Source organism: Haliotis rufescens, unplaced genomic scaffold (assembly GCF_023055435.1).
Source record: "Haliotis rufescens isolate VD_foot unplaced genomic scaffold, xgHalRufe1.0.p SCAF_6, whole genome shotgun sequence".
Taxonomy (NCBI): domain Eukaryota; kingdom Metazoa; phylum Mollusca; class Gastropoda; order Lepetellida; family Haliotidae; genus Haliotis; species Haliotis rufescens.
The window spans coordinates 32,719,948-32,737,934 of NW_025964334.1; the positions used below are offsets into that span (position 1 = coordinate 32,719,948).

The following is a 17,987-nucleotide window of genomic DNA, read 5'->3' on the forward strand; positions in this document are numbered from 1 at the left end:
TGTATGTGCATGGGTGAGTGTGTGTGTTTTAGGGCTAGGATGGGTAACTCTGGTACCTGGGCCCGGTGGGTCATGAGTAGGACCCGGGTACTCACAGAACTACCTTGACCCGTGGTCATGTAATATATTGTTTAATGACAAAAATGATCTTGAACTATATGCTCACACTACAAGTCACTAATGTTCGCATTTCTTTCTGACTATGCCCCCAGACTTTTATATGGTTGAATAAAGATAAAACCTCAGTCAACTTTGAACAGTGCATGCATCACCAGTGTGTTTTACACGAGTATCTAAATACATTTTGCAAGGGTTACAGTTAAACTTTTCCCAATGAGACAGTTTGTACCTATCTCTTGAGACCTACAGCGGGTACCCGGGTAGGATCAGGTAACAGTGGGGTGGGTACCCAGGTAGTAAATTTGGATTGTGTGCCTGTAAAGGTTATCTTAATCCCCCAATCATGGCTCACTGATATACAATACAAGGTGCTTTACACCTATCAACTTGAATCTCCGATGATGTATGGCAAGGTGGTTAAGTCATATACATCACAGGTGAGATGTTTGTTCACACCCAGGCAGTGTTATTTAGTCACAGGTCTAACAATCTCAAGGAACTCAACTCTAGCATGTTCTCAACTCAGTTCAACAGACTAGGGCTGGGACGAGTCCAAATGGCCTACCCGGGTACCCGACCCCGTATTACCCGACCCTACCTGGGTAGGTCTCAATTTGGGTATAAAATGTTCAATTGGGAACTGCCCTGGCAGAAAGTATTTAGATACAGTATAATACGATGTGAACATGTATACGGTAAAGTTGACTGAACCTTTATGTTTACTCAAACATTTAAGTGAGTGAGTGAGTGAGGTTTTATGCCGCTTTTAGCAATATTCCAGCAATTTCACGGCAGGGGACACCACAAATGGGCGTCACACATTGTACCTATGTTGGGAATCAAACCCGGGTCTTCGGCTTGATGAGCAAACCACTAGGCTACCCGACCGCCCCCTCAAACATATAAAAGTCAGAAGGACTGTGTGCATAGTCAGAAAGAAATACAAACATTAGCAATTTGTACCAGTGCAACCATGGAATTTTATTGTTTTGTCATTAAACAATATATCACATATAGGTAGGAACCGGGTACCCAGAGGATTGCCTGGACCCTACTCAGGACCCACCCACCCCGAGTACCCGAGGTACCCATCCCAGCCCTACAACTGACCTATCAAACTTCCCATGTTGATTACCAATGGTAACTTATTGACATTAATCACAATGCAGTATTGCAATTCAACACAAGAAATTGAAAGTCGGCATTTTGTCTGAAAAACTGAAATTTGGTATGTCCATTGGTCATAGTTCTAAAGGTCCTACTGATTTGACCCCGAAATCAACTCCACACCTCCAGAGGCTGAAAGATTGTGGAGATTTTGATTTAAAGGAAGGCTCCCAAGTAAGTTTTGACAACCAACAACTCAATGTTTTTGTCATGGACTGGTCTTTCATTATAGGGGTGGGTGGGTGTGAGGGAATCAGGGATGGATCACCCAAAAATAGGACAGTCTCCAGGGGAGGGTAAAAAATAATAAACATGTCTAGGGACGGTAATGTAAAGAAAAAAACATTTTTATAATTAAATGAAAAGTGCTTTTAAAATTGGTCTTTTCAGGAGGGTCATGAAAAAAATGTACAAGGACATGGAGAGGGTCATCCAAAAATATGACAAGCATTACAGGAGGGTCCTTATTTTCAGTGCCTTACTGGTTCCAAAACTCCCTCCCCCTCTGCTCTTGAAATCTGCTAAAATGCATTAATGCTAATGATTCTTAGTCACTAGGTCACTAGACACTAATAGTAGCACTAGTAAACACAATGATAAATAAAAAGAAAATAGTAAGTAAACAGTTCAGGGATTTATCTAGAATTTCAAGTACCTAATAAGAGCCCATATATTACTTCAGACCACAGGGAATTATTTCTTATAATCCCTGTTTTTAAAATTTCAGATGTGTTCTAGCATTGCATTACAATAGTGTAAAACTAAATAGTATAGCCATTTCATCTGTACTGTGTTTACTGTTTACAATGCTAAAACATTACATCCTGATTTGAGAATTTTAATTTCCAATTTAAATTTTTTTACCCCAAAGACCTTGAGCTGGAACCAGCTTCAGAGAATGCCTAAATAAACCCCTAAAGATATCATAGAGAAAAGTAACAAAAAGTTCCTTTACATAAAGATTAAATTTTTCATTGGGTATATTTACCTGCTGAATCCTCGCATCATTCGTGATGGGCGGTTCTTTAAACATTCGGTTACTGCTGAGGGTCTCATGGCCAAAATCCCATTCATCTTTGAGATACTTCTTGTTCAGCACCCAGGCGATACGGTCGTCATGGTGACACAGAAGTTTCTCAAAGTCAACCAGCTGGAAGAAATAGCAACAAAGTATACAGATACTGATGGCAAGAAATAAATGAATCCCTAAAATTGTTGGAGATTTTAATGTTTGATGCTGTACTAACTAAAATACACATATAGGAAACCCAAGCCTTCTGTGTGATGAGCGAATGCTTTAACCACAAGGCTACCCCACTGCCCCTAATTAATGTCAATTAGATGATATATATCATCTAGCTGGGGTTCAAATACCTGGTGCTTGTTAGCTTGTGGTCACTAATATTGGTGGTCACTAAAACAAGTAATTTTATATCTACTATCCTGTCTCTCTAGATAACTGTTCTTAAGACGAGGAAGATTAAGAGAACTTCTTGGTCCATTAGAAATGTTAAATCTTGGACTTTGCAATATTATGAAGAAAATTATCAGACATTTTGATATGACTGACGAGCTGATGAGCCTCCTTTATAGCATATTTTTGTCAAGGACTTGCTGACATGACCAAATATTAGAAAATACTTCCTGAAAATGTTTCAAATTGGTCATGTTGACACATATAAGCCATGCCTCTAAATTTGATGTTGTTATAATGGGCAAGTGACAAACAGACCAAATTCTGAGTCTCATCCATATGAACGCATGAGATAACATTCATTATTTGGCTCATTCAAAATTTTGCTCATTTTTTAAACTACACAAATCTGGTGACCAAAGTGAGTATGGTTTATGCCACTGTTAGCAATAGTCCAGCAATATCACGGCAGGGGACACCAGAAGTGGGCTTCACACAAGGTACATATGTGGGGAATTTAAACCGGGCGTTCGGCCTGTTGACGTCACAAACAAACGCTTTAACCACTAGGCTACCCTTCTACAGCGGTAGAAAGTAACAGTTTTAGTCCACTAGTGAGTGAGTGAGTGAGTTTGGTTTAACACCACTTTAAACAGTATTCAAGTTATATCGCGCGTGTCAGCTTAATGTGGGAGGAAAGCCCAAAGTGATGCAGGTCTCAGACGTTTACCACTTCAGTGAAACCCACGAGCACGGGTATGGTGCTGACAAACCTAGAAACATAATTGGGGCGAACGGGGATTCGAACCCACAATCATAGGTTTCTGGCGTGCCCAAGGGATGCAACTCTGCACAGCGAATCGCGGCGCCTTAGACGACTGGGCCGGCCACCCATGCCCCCAGTCCACTAGTCCTTATAATGATAACATATAGCAAAACCCTTAAAAATGGCAGATTTCTACTTGTCCTTATGATACCTTAACTACTGGGCAGTTTGGCAAGGACTACAGGACTAGTGCCAATTTCTACTGCTGTACTAGTGACCAAAAAGGGTCCTTATGGTACCTCCTTTCTAACTCTGGCTCTTGAAACTGCCAGTCATGTTGGACTGGTAACTCTAAAAATTACCAGACCCCCCTAATATTTGTCAGTCCCAACTTTCAACAAATAAAAAAACATGAAAATTACCTGGTTATAATTCTTTCAACATCATGTTCAATGCAATGATGTCATCTCTGAAGTAACAGTTAGATCTACACATTATTCACACCAAGTTCAGTCACAATTTTCTCATCTAGTTTTTTATATTTTAAGACGAAGTCACTACGAATATATTTTTAACCTTGAAGCAAAGCAAAATGTAATTTCCTCACACTAGAAATCAACAAGGGGAAACTCTGATGGTAACAGACAAGCTGACTTTGCTCGAAAATTATACTTATATGAATATCACAGATTTATAAGGTCCTTTATTTGCCGGTCCACAGGGACTGGCATTCACATGAATTACCTGTCCAAGCCTAATTTTACCGGTAAAAACTGGTAAATACCGGTAAACAGGAACACTAACTTCAAATACTATTTAGCAATTAATTTTAAATCATGGATCATATCGTTGTTGGCAGCTAAACCATAGATAATATACACGCCACATTAACATCATCCTGTGTGAAAGAAACAATATAGACATAGTGCTACTCACTAGATACTCCATTCCTTACGACTCGCTACAATTAACTCCGTCTATCTCTGTGTTGTTATTGTGTGTTTGACAGTATCAGAAGTACTACAGAACTCACTGACCTCTGATAATTATCTCGGGCTGCCGACCAAATGGAAACATTATCTCCGACTCTTGCTGAGTGATTGTGTGCACCACTGCACGTCTTGTTCAGCATTAGGGCTGTTACGATTCACTCGCGTATTCGGTGAATCGAACCGTATCCATTCATGAAATGAATTCGTTATTCGTGGCCACTAGAATCGAATATTTATGAATATGCAAGCATGTGCATTTACATAAAAATACCCATAAGAACATATTATATGCATAGATTTCTTCAAAAGACAACACTCTTATACTATTTAAATTGACAATATAGTGGTCACTGGTCATTGTCGCATTTGAGGAGATACTAGTACCTGGATAAGTGCAGTATATAAATGTAGAATATATTAATAATTAACAAACCAAATAATTTATGTTGTTATTGCTTCACTGAATATAAAAAATAAAACATCAGCTACTAACTTGTTATTGTATTCCTGGATTAATATTCGTATTCATTACCCTATATTTGTGATACGAATCGTATTCGCCTCATAGTGTATTCGTTGCAGCCCTATTCAGCATGCAGTTGGGACATTTTATATAAGGTTCAATTAAAGACTAGAATATCTCCTTTTTCTTTCTCATATGTTTCAAAGACAGATCATTATGACTGAATTGTTGACACACATTAGGATGTTTTAATTCGATAACAGATTTATATTTTCATACAAATTTAATGAAATTAACATCTTGAGTTGATTCCGGTCCTGTTGATAAATACACTATGAAAAAATCTTTACAGTAGGCCAATAGATATCCGAAAAATACGCTTTCAAGCTTTATTTCCATTTTTCTGAAAACTTTTGACCCTATTTAAAAAACAAATTTGGAAACAAATAACAAATCACAACAAACTTAGATGGGGCGGGAGGATTTAGAAGGAGATGGATTGTGATGTTATTTTAATTATTACTGATATTGATAAACAATTGTAACTACAAATTTGATTTTATAGCTTTTCCTTTCAACATATGTGGCAAAAAAGTCAAGAAATAATATCAAACCAGAGAAAATGCAAAAAAAATGTATGTATGAAAAAAGAAGACATATTTTGTATGAATTACTCAATACCTACACATATGTAAAACTAGAAAGCAACATATCACATCACAATGATAAATATGTCAATAAAAAGTCAAGGACTACTGTAGCTTTGTTAAGGTCAGTAGTACAGGTGAACCCCAGTTTACCTGTCTTAATTACAGGTGAGACAGGTGTGGGAGCAATGAGGTGTGAAACCCAGGTATAGGGAGTCAGTGACTGAGACAGATCCGAGGCACATGTAAGTGAGGTAACACAGAGTTGGGGTTAACGCTGCCGCCAACACCAAGGGAGGTCTACTCGTGGTGGCACGTGGTCCTGTGTGCACACAACTCACATATCAGGCCAAGTTCAGCAACGTTAGTGATGGAGAGAGATGGTGGAAATCCTGACTGAGAGTTTCTAATCCTTCTGGTCCAGCCCCACAATGAAACATAAGTCAAGTGGCTTGGCTCAAATTATGGCTCTTTTCACCAAGCAGTAAATGGGTACCTGGTAGGATGAGATGGAAATGTGACTAAACCTTCTAGCGCCACAAAAAGCAGCTTGGTTGTATACTCCCCAGGGAGCTGAGAATGCACTTTGACTTCCCACTGATCCAGTGACAGGTTAATAATAACATAGAACCATGAGCATTCACTTAGTGAATGAAATGGCACATTATAAATGGAGTACATTTAAACTCAGTGTTGCAAATAATTAAAGATGAAGTCGTTCATTGTTTATAACATCACAAACTATTTTTGTGATGTTGTTAAAAAAAGATAACCTTCTCATTAACTATTCTTAAATTATTTCCTGGTGCTGGTATTCAAACCCTCATGCCACCCTTTCCCTACGACCACGAATATCACGAATCACCCTGAATTGGAAACTTTGGAAATTCGTAATGATTCGGCCAATAATGCAAACTTTCGTGGCTAATCGGGTTGAAAAATATGAAGAGTGCCAGGAATGGGTTAAGAAACATGTACGAATTGTAAGAATCACCTACGACTAAGTTACGAATGTTGTTCTTACTTAATTCTTACATGATTCGATTCTTAGTTGACTCGGGACATTCGTGGCAGTTTCAGGATGTTTTCATGTTGAGGACAAGAAATGTTGGGAGCCACGATTACTAAGAATAACCAAGAATGCAAAAGAATCGATTACAAAGCTGTTACAGAACATAAGAATTAATTACAAGAGATTACGATACAGCCACGAAATTGCAATTCGTGGACCCTTCCATGAAATTTTTTGACAAACAAAAACTTTCACGCCGATTCGACGAACTCCCGTGAACTGTTCGAATGTTTGGGAATCAAATAAGATTCATTTACGAACTTCAAGAAATGATTGAGATTTATCTACGAACATGAAAAATTGCCTATTGAGGGTGATTCGGGATTTAGTGAAATGAGGGCATTACACTCATGACGTTTATATAATAATGATTCTCACCTAGCTACCGCTCAGGCCACTGGGCCTTAATGAACAGAAAGTCAATATTTTGAAGTCATACTTTGGAGTGTTATAAACTATTACCGGTATTAACAGAGTTGGATAAAATATGTTGTTTTTTCCAAATTAGCATATATTGACGTGTACAAAAGCTTCTGAATGACTCAAACTGAAACACTTTGCCTTCTACGTTTTTCATATTAATAGCTGAGAGCGTGTGGTTGTCATGTGAAAGTTGTGCTGCATGTGCAAAATTGACATGGCACCAGTGGTGTACAATTCTGTATTAGGGTCAAACATCTCAACACTCATCCAGTCCACATAGCTCATGCATTGCAAATATATATATTAAATCCTAATTTGTAGAATCAGTCAATCTGTCAATCTTTTAAATATATACTCGTCATAGTAATATAAAAGTTAGTTGGTTGGTTTGTTGTTTAACGCCTGTAAATAATCAAGTCTGGACCAGACAATCCAGTGATTGACATCATGAGCATCGATCCACGCAATTGCATCAACCAAGTCAGCGAGCCTGACCACCCGATCCTGTTAATCGCCTTTTACCACAAGCGTAGTTGCCTTTTACGGATAGCTTGGGTTGCTGAAGACTTTTTTTATATAGTATATCATGGGATTCTCAGGGATTTAGTATTGCAACTGAGTGAATCAAGCTACATCTAAATTGATTGAATTTGTCAGCTATTTTACAATTTATTGTATTTAGACATTGACTGAAAGAATTATGACTGTGAATTAAAGTCGTGGGAAGCAGTTTTGTAGCATAAGGGAGACAACTCCATACATACCTAGATCCACATTCACTGCCCACAGCTGTCATATAGATACTAGGTCTACCATTAAATTTGAGTGGGCTGAGGTTACCATACATCCAGCGACCAGTGTTGACCAGATTCAACCTGGGTTAACTTGTGTTAGTCAAGATAAGGGCAGTACTCAAAATATAACCCATAAAATGCCAAGATTACCAATGAAAGATTAACTTTTGCCTCTGTGTATATATAGAAATTCTAAAAACCTTAGATAAAATGCAAAAATGTGTATAGCTTTAATACACAACTATGACATGTTGATAAGTCTTTCATTGCTCAACAAACCTGTCATTGTACATTTTCTATTTCATGCATGTAAAACAACTAGAAAGTTCAAAACAACATGTATAGAACATAAAACAGTGATGCAAAATCATTATCAAAGTTGCATTATTGATTTAAAGTATTAAATCAAAATCACAGTCAAAAGCCTTATGATGGGGACCTGGAAATAATCAAGTACGGACAAGACAATCCAGTTGTTGATATTATGAGCAACAATCCCTGCAACTGGCATACACTATGTGTCAACCAATTCAGAAAGCCTGACCACTCCATCCATTAAGTCGCCTATTACAACAAGCACAAATTGTTGGGGACCAAATCTAAAGCGGGACCCCACGGGTGTTTAGTGATCTGACCTTAAACAGCTGGTTCTCCTTGCCCTCCGTGTATTCCATGTCGGCGTGGCTGAACCCGGAGTGGAGGTCGCACCTGTTGACAGAGAACATTACATTTGTACATCTTCCCGAGACAAGGGTCAACTGACTGTAAAGTCCAGTTTCCACTCTTGCGGTACTAGGATGGAATTTCTGGGCTCAATCGTAGCGCCACCAGTGGCTGTTACAAGTTATGTCCCTTCTATGTTCCTCCTATTTACCAATCAGATTCCACCTCTCATATCACTTGCATTTGCTTCAAACAAAATGGCGGCGCCCAGTGAAGACGATCTGATCAATAATCAAGATGTTCATTGAAATAAAATGGGTCTTACTTTATGGAGTGCGTCAGATCATGATAAAAAACATTAAAGGATTTCGAACATATATGTTGATGCTGAATTAATGGTACACATGCTTTGCAAATCCTGCAAATGACTGAAATCTGCATCCAGTTCACAAACCGGATGTCAATTTCGTTACGCGACTTTGATTGGAATATGCATAGACTCGTTAGTCCAGCCCAAATATAACTACATTATTCCAGCCTTGTTCGGCAAGAGCCAAAACTGGACTTTTAAAGTCAATTAACTCCCTTGCCTCGCGAGGATGACATTTGTAATGAATTATGCCAGACCAATTTACTTTACAGCTTTTCTAAACTAATATTCCAGGATGCAGGTGACAAATGTTTTAACATTCAACAGGATGCTGAATATAAAATGACAAATATAACCACAAGGTTCTGTAGCTCACCAATTCTTTTTCTCATACTTTCACCAATAGATCTTGAATGTCACTGAACAAGAATATGCCAAAAATATTACATAAGCAATCTCATTAAAATCAGACCTCAGTTCTCGCTACTGCTAAACAAAGATCTGAGGACATCCCATTACGGGTCACGTCAGAACGACCTTTCATCCAACCAATCAGAACATCGCTTACCAGATTATGAAAGTGACAGTCGGAATGTGATTTTTGATCATGCAGCCTCGATAACTTTAAATCCGAACGATAGTTATGGGTTTAACGACTGTATCCATACAATCTAGACCATCTATTAGCCATTCCAGAATGTTCTTTTCTTCAGGTTTTAAATTTGTAATCGAGAATTTGTCAAAATACGTTTCGAAGCGTAGTTGCCACTTTGAAATTAGTGCTGTAAAGCACGAGAAAACTGCCTTCTGATTGGTCATTCCATTGGTCGGTCAAAGTTCGCGCAAGGTCGGTCTGACGTGACCCGTAATGGGATGACCTTAGATCTTTGTTTAGCAGTAGCGAGAACTAAGATCTGATTTTAATGAGATTGATTACATAAGCTTCTACACCATACAAATTCCGACTACATGTACAGTTATACACTGAAGAAAAAAGTAAAGAATTATGAATAACTTTTTTCTTCAGTATACTACTCCAAAAAGGTTAAGAACATACATTTTTTCATATAACTAATAACTATAGTGAATGTGTCATGGACATGACACGACAGATTAACTATAGCCCCCAAAAATTGGGTGTTCTTTAAACTTCAGCCTACTGAATTGTTCTCAGCTGAGAAATTTGGCAGATACTTTTTTAACTCACGATGTTTTCTTTTTGACGTAAATGAACTACTGAACGTTTTGATATTTTGCACGCTGAGTATTTATGCATACCATACATAACGTAAAATATACACAAAGCCCATGTGTTAAACAGTTATTGCGAGTTTCATTTGGGGGTGTCCTTCGACTACGTGCCTGTCAACTGGGTTCGACAGTAGCATTGAAAGCATTAACTCCTTTTGGGTAGTATGTAAATGATAGACTTACCAGAGACATGCAGGGCAGCCACAACAACACATGAAGTCCTGTATAACCCCTAGTCTATGTTATAACAAATGCTATATATGGGATAACACTTTCTTTGTAAAGTACAGATTCTCATACTTTTTGGGGTTGAGTCCCATACAGGATTCAAACTCACACTGCCAGAGTGAGGCACCAAATGGCCAGCACACAAAGTCAACAATCTAACCCACTCAGCCAACGAGGCTTCCACAAAAATGAAAGTCTGACAACTGGTAGTCTAGATCACGTACTTTGTGTACCCCTCTGACAAGTGTAAATTGGCACGGCTCCCTTGGCTGAAAGCTATGAACACACAATGCCATTTAGAAGTGGTCAAATCTGTACTTGGTGGTAAAAAAGTACGAGAATCTGTACTTTACTAAGAAAGTGTTATCCTAAATATTACATTTGTTACATTTGACCATTTTCTAAATGGCATTGAGAGTTAAGACATTCATAGCACTAAGGCTGCTCTGTGAAAAGGGGTCCAGTTAATATCTCATCCATCGTAGGTCTGTTATAGTATTGTATTATACAATCTCTGCAGAATGGGCCTTACAACATACCAGAGGATGAGATCAAAGAATTCGGCAAGCTGGATTCGTCCGGTCTCCTCGAAGTGCTCCTTCATGTGTTTGATCCGGTGCATCAGCTTCAACGGGGCTATCATCCTCCCGCACATCTACAACAATGGCAGAAAGCTGTTTGCAAAAGTCGGTACAATGGATTCAATGTAATATTGAGACATATTTTTATCTTATTGTGGTGTCATCAAGCTTGTTGTAGAGAAGACAGTTGTCTCCCTTTACCATGGTACCCTCAAAATGTATCCTAGATACTAGAGCTGGGACGGGTAACTCGGGTACTCGGGTCGGGTGGGTACTGAGAAGGACCTGGGTACCAACAGAATTATCCTGACCCGTGGATGGTCAGTGATATATTGTTTAATGACAAAAATGATCTAAATGAAAATAAGCAAAGCATGCCTGTCTAAAAGGTTTCTGTCCTTGGTGTTACCATTTGCTTAATTAAGGTAAGAGTTATCCATCTTTAAGTAGAAAGAAGGTAAATTAACACTACCTTTTCATATCAATTCCTGTCTTCCATGGAGAAAAGTTTTTTTGAGTCAACTGAAGAAAAAGTTTATGGTCAAGGTCTCCAGCTTTAGGTTCTGGAGCTCCATGGATTAGGGTTAGGTACCCCAGGTTTAGGGTCAGAGGCTCCAGGTTTAGGGTCAGGGGATCCAGGTTTAGGGTCAGGGGATCCAGGTTTAGGGTCAGGGGATCCAGGTTTAGGATCAGGAGCTACAGGTTTAGGGTCAGGGTTCCAGGTTTAGGGTCAGGGGCTCCAGGTTTAGGATCAGGGACTCCAGGTTTAGGGTCAGGGGATCCAGGTTTAGGATCAGGAGCTACAGGTTTAGGGTCAGGAGCTACAGGTTTAGGGTCAGGGTTCCAGGTTTAGGGTCAGGGGCTCCAGGTTTAGGATCAGGGACTCCAGGTTTAGGGTCAGGGGATCCAGGTTTAGGGTCAGGAGCTCCAGGTTTAGGGTCAGAGGCTCCAGGTTTAGGGTCAGAGACTCCAGGTTTAGGGTCAGAGGATCCAGGTTTAGGGTCAGGGGCTCCAGGTTGCTGATGTAAATCAAGATAAGGGATACATAGAAGGGTGGGGATGCTTGACAGAAATCAAGATATACACAAACTGGCAGGACAGACAGACAGCTGGAGAGCACACATTGATCATGCATGTCCTGGTACCTTGAGACACCTCAGCAGAGTGTGTTTGTCCAGCAACATGCCCTTCATGTCTCCTGCCTCGTACAACTGGTATGCCACCCGCACATTGTGGAGCTCCTCGAACCTGCAGCACAACAAGGGTTACACATTGCCACATGTCAGGTAATACAGCAAGAATGTAAGATGTTACTTATGACAAAGCCATTTGGTCAATGACAGCAAAAATGTAAGGTGTTACTTATGACAAAGCCATTTGGTCAATGACAGCAAGAATGTAAGGTGTTACTTACGACAAAGCCATTTGGTCAATGACAGCAAGAATGTAAGATGCTACTCATGACAGGGCCTTGTGGTCAATGACAGCAAGAGTGTAAGTTGCTACTCACGACAGGGCCTTGTGTCAAGACAGCAAGAATGTAAGGTGTTACTTATGACAAAGCCATTTGGTCAATGACAGCAAGAATGTAAGATGCTACTCACGACAGGGCCTTGTGGTCAAGCAGCAGCATGACCTTCCTCATGGCAGCCATGTTCCACTCCGCACTGTGCATGTTGACCGTCTGGTGCAGCGACTTGTACAGCAGCTTGTACTCCAGCATCTGCAGCACCTCCTGACAGAGTGAGTGAGTGAGTGAGTGGGTGAGTGAGTTAGTGGGTGAGTGGGTGAGTGAGTGAGTATGGTTTAATGCTGCTTTTAGCAATATTCAAGCAATATCAAGGTGGGGAACACCAGAAATAGGCTTCACAAAATGTACCCATATTTCACACAGGGATGACCAAAGTCAATTGACATCTTTGCCAGTTAATATCCTGCCCTCACAAATAGTGTAATTATTGAAATTCAAACTAATATTCATGTTTTTTATTTTATTTGAAATATTTACAACCGGAAGAAAAATAAATGTCACCTGACACAAAAACAGACCGATGAATATCCCTCCTGGAGATTATCATTAACACATGCATGGCAAAATTCCATCAATGTATGTTCAAGTTATTGTCTGGAAAGCAAACATGAGAGGATCCGAAAAGGGGAACGCGAACCAATGGATAACGCATGTCGGAGAATGTGTCAAACAAAGATGAGGATGATATTTGTGGATAGTGAAACATGGTGACAATGAAAGTGAAAATATAGCTTTCGAACCAATGAACAAAAAAGGAATAATTAACATGTCACTACATAAAACGTTTTTATCGTTATTATAAAAAAAATATTTTGAAATCGGTGACGCTTTAGCCAGCGCCAAGCAGGACCACCCCGCTGCTTCAGTCTTGTCTTGGACCCCCTCAATCCAGTCACGGCTCTCGGCTGTACTGTCCACGACCCATTGTGTTGATGTCCAAATGAAGGTAAGCTTCTGTAAGAATGTTGTAAAGGGACTCCAGAAACTAACATCTTAAATGGGTCACAGTTCCTAAGGTACTAAGGCAATACTCTACCGTACCTTGATAAGAATGCCATCTTTTTCGACTGTAATTTCGTCAGTGACATTACTTCTGAAGAGGTCGACTTGGAACTGGAAAAAATGAAAGGGTACATCACGTGTCTGGATTGTGTTAGTGGTGGTGTCGTTGTTACACGGGGTGCTATGGATATATGTACCCTGAACTTCTAACTCAATTTAAAATCGGAATACAAAAATGCACAAATAAACTGGAACCAGAGCGAGTCTATTCCAGAAATTTCCACCATGCACGAACGAGTTCCTTTGTACAATCGCGTAGTGCTGACCACCTGGACGGTTTTGCGCATTCTTGAATATACATTAGCATCCGTGACAAGAACACATGGCCAGGCTAGGGTACATTTGTGTACACCTGCGTGAGTGAGTGGTCCAATGTAACGTCGCTTTCAATATTCCGACCTGAGATCCCATACTGTCGCAATGTCATAATCGAATTCTTATCTTCAGTGTGACGAGCGAACCCTATAAATACCACCGCCCCCTAAAATTTGTTATTTCCTTGAAAATTCACCTAAAGGTGAATCTATGCGTTGATTCTTGGAATTCCATTGGTAGCAACAGTACCGCACATAAATGATAATTTCTTGCTCTCATTTCACACTACGGTGAGAAGATCACCATGCACGTGCCTGCACGAGTATTTAGAGTAGACACCATGGCTGGAAACCATTTTTGCATGAGGACATCATGTTTCATACTGTTTGTTTTTTCTGTTTTCAAAATCCAAGATTGTTTGATTGTTTGTGTTTAACGCCGCAGCAATATTCAAGTTTCATGACGGGGGTCCGTAAAAAATCGACTCTATACCAGACAATCCAGTGATTGACATCACGAGTATCGTTCCACGCAATTGGAATGCGATGACGTGCATCAACCAATTCACGAGCCTGACCACCGGATCCCGTGAGTCGCCCCTTACGACAAGCATGGAGTGCTACATACCAATTCTTACCCGGATCTTCTCGGACTACCTATCAGAAACTGACAATACTCTCACAGAGTCCTTTCAGATTAGTATTTCTTTGATTTGTGAATAGATTGTGGTCTGGGGGATACTTGGTCTACCCGGAGATCGGAATGTCTGTGGCTCAATCTGCGTCATAACAAAAGACGTTGAATGTTACCCTGCCTCGCTCTCAGCTTTGAGGGTTTACAACAAGGACTGGCCGAGCTCGGAGTCTGTATACTGTGTCTGAGTGGGGTATCCATGTTAAACTGCGGAATGGTATCTCAGTGGGCTAGCAGAATACCAGCTTTAGTCTGGACAAGGACAAGCAGACACACATATATACTCTCTCTCTCCTTCTCTCTCTCTCTCTCTCACACACACACATACACACATACACGTGTATGCACGTCGCTATATATACCTGCAATCCTGCGTCTTGAACGCGGCGTTTAACCCCAGTTCACCTGGCCTCGCCTCGCCAATAGAGGTGACGTGCGGCCTCTACATTACAGAGCTAATAACCACTACTTGATATCTGGGATGCACTGCGGGGCTGTATCTATGTATCTACACACGAAGGTGACTGTTACGTGCAGCGTTCCTGAGCCCCCCACGCCACCCCCTACCGAGCACGAACTCCGAAACTGCATGGCAACACGCAAACCAGGCAACACTATTAACAACACAAAATGCTCTGTGGAAAAAAGAACTTGTTCGGATCCAAATCTATATCTCGGAGTCTGAACTGCGCCATGGTCAACATATGCAGGTCAAGACTGATGGTGCCAAGATACACACCAGCCCTCTTTTCCCCAGGCATCCGGCATACCAATTAATTTGTCTTGGCATCCAATTTAAGAACTCTTGAGTCATATCAGTGTACACAGCTGGTACAAGTACATTAGACTGGACTTTTACAAAGAATGCTGATCATATGTGTTCATTAGCTTAGACCTAAATATTGTATTAATTCGTCGCGAAAAATATATTGCAATGTTGAAATATTGGCGTCCGCATACCAGATAAACATTTCACGGCATCCATTATACTTTACTGCGGCATCCGAAATACCACTTAACAGGGCTCGGCATCCGGCGTACCAAATTGGGGATGGCCCCTTCAAGACTGCCCAGTATCACCAACTCCCCGGTTATAAGATATTGAACTATTGAATAAGTGCAGTAGTCCACAGTATGACATCGATGGCAACAAAATACTGATTGTTAGTGAACATGCACGCTAACTATCGATCGTTTCGATGTATGTAAAATGTTAGTTATCAAGACCTCTTTATAATAACCTACAGGACAAAAGAAAGTATACGCTTGAAAATTTAATCTGACCAAACAATTACAAACGTTATCAAAACGTTACAAGGCTGAAATCAGTCGCCGAAAATCTGCAAACTTAAGGTTCAAAACACAGCTATGATACCCGTATCAAATACCCATCACCATCAAACAACCGTCTTGGCTTGTTTCATTTTTAGCCACTGTCAAACCAACATGATCGATACTTTCTTTTGCCCGGCAGTGTACTTGCAACATTCGATTGGTTGGTTTGTTGTTTAACGCCGCACTCAGCAATATTCCAGCTATATGACGGCGGTCTGTAAATAATCGAGTCTGGACCAGACAATCCAGTGATTAACAGCATGAGCATCGATCCACGCAATTGGGATCGATGACATTTATCAACCAAGTCAGCGAGCCTGACCACCCGATCCCGTTTGTCGCCTTTTGAGACAAGCATAGTCGCCTTTTACGGCAAGTATGGGTTGCTGAAGACCTACTCTACCCCGGAATCTTCACGGGTCTGCAACATTTGATTTCATCTTAAACACACCTTGTTTAAAGAGAGAGTTTCAAAGTTTCGCAATTCACTATATACAGAGGAAATCGTGATCTTGGTGGGCATTGACATCAATGATCATGTCAAATAATTATGGATTAATGTATTAAAGAACTGTAAATAATTCAATCAATCAGTCAATAAAATATTTTTTTCCTCATATTTATTCTTCTTTCAAATCTAATCTCAGACAGATATATCATTGATTTGATGCGTGGCACTGCCCTCTGTACTAACATGTCTGATCACAGTGACATGAAAGTTATGTGCAATCAATCATGATTGACAATGAGTAACTCACAAGCATACACATAAGTCAAAAGTAAACACTAGCAATACCGGAACACTTGATGAGTATTTGATGTTGTCGGTGAACAGTCTCTCAACTAAGTGACTTCGGCTCTAACGTCAATATTGATTTTGCTGTTTTATGAAAGACATCTTACTAATTATAGTGTACAATGTATGTCTGAACTCTCTTAATATTACCGTAAAGTTGATAGCATTTAAATGGTGGCTCGGGGTTATGAATTATTCAGTTTGTAAGATTATTGATAGAGTTTGACTGTGTCACATATTTAACAGAACGAGTGTAACTTGCAATTCCGAAATGAAGTCAAACCCCAGTTTCGTATGATCCGAATGACGCATTCATGTAACAGTGTGTTCCTTGGCGACACAGTAACTAGACTTGTCGTGGAGCTAACAGTACACACAACATTTTAAGTTGTAGCAGTATCACGAGGCTTTGTGCGTCCCTCGGTAGGTTTTATACCCTCTCCGACCCCGAGTGATACTGCTACAACGCATTTATCACACTGACATGTTTTAATCTGCCATTGTAAAGGATTAAAACCGATTCATAATTGATAGAAAAAAGCCGTGGGATTGAACTGAGGTTAAACTGTGCTATGTCACTTGACTTTCATTGACTTTCATAAAGCGTGCGACTTTTTGCTTAGAAGCGGGGTATATGGGATTTTTTTCTCCCGCTCAAAAATCCTCGTGCAGCGTGTCTTTCTTCGTGGCTGGGTGTAAGGGATTTATTCTGCCGCTCAGAAATTTATTTCCCTCCAAGGCGGGATATACATTAATTTATCTAGATCACGTGGACAAATCAGATCTCATCATTCTGAAATGGAGGTATGATAAAAAAATATATAGGCTATGTCTATTTTCCGTCACCAATAGTATCTGTATTACGTCTACAATAGTGTGTATTACGTCAACAATAGTGTCAGTATTACGTCAAAAAAAGTGTCTATATTACGTCACCAATAGTGTCCGCATTACGTCAACAATATTGTCTGTATTTCGTCACCAATACTGTATGTATTATGTCAACAGACGTTTCTGTATTACGTCAACAATAGTGTCTGTATTACGTCACCAATAGTGTCTGCATTACGTCAACAAAAAGTCTGTATTACGTCACCAATAGTGTCTGCATTACGTCAACAAAAGTGTCTGTAATACGTCACCAATAGTGTCTGCTTTACGTCAACAAAAGTGTCTGTAATACGTCACCAATGGTATCTGAGTTATGTGTGAAATACTAAAATTACAAATGTGCTTCAAACTTGTTTTAAATAACTGGATCACCAATACGTCCATTTCACGTCTTAGGGACCGACCATTCGATA

The 17,987-nt window shown here is 39.9% G+C and overlaps 1 protein-coding gene across 2 annotated transcripts in view; it reads right to left on the reverse strand.

The window, feature by feature from the left end:
* The window catches only part of LOC124115061, a 43,530-nt gene that overhangs the window by 14,111 nt on the left and 11,432 nt on the right, over positions 1-17,987 (reverse strand). For both annotated transcript variants that reach the window (XM_046475895.2, XM_046475894.2), the window contains exons 4-9: positions 13,524-13,595; positions 12,556-12,686; positions 12,097-12,199; positions 10,910-11,025; positions 8,494-8,566; positions 2,276-2,437 (exon numbers count right to left, since the gene is read on the reverse strand). In XM_046475895.2, the coding sequence (XP_046331851.2) occupies positions 2,276-2,437; positions 8,494-8,566; positions 10,910-11,025; positions 12,097-12,199; positions 12,556-12,686; positions 13,524-13,595 (657 nt within the window). The remainder of the gene's footprint in view (positions 1-2,275; positions 2,438-8,493; positions 8,567-10,909; positions 11,026-12,096; positions 12,200-12,555; positions 12,687-13,523; positions 13,596-17,987) is intronic.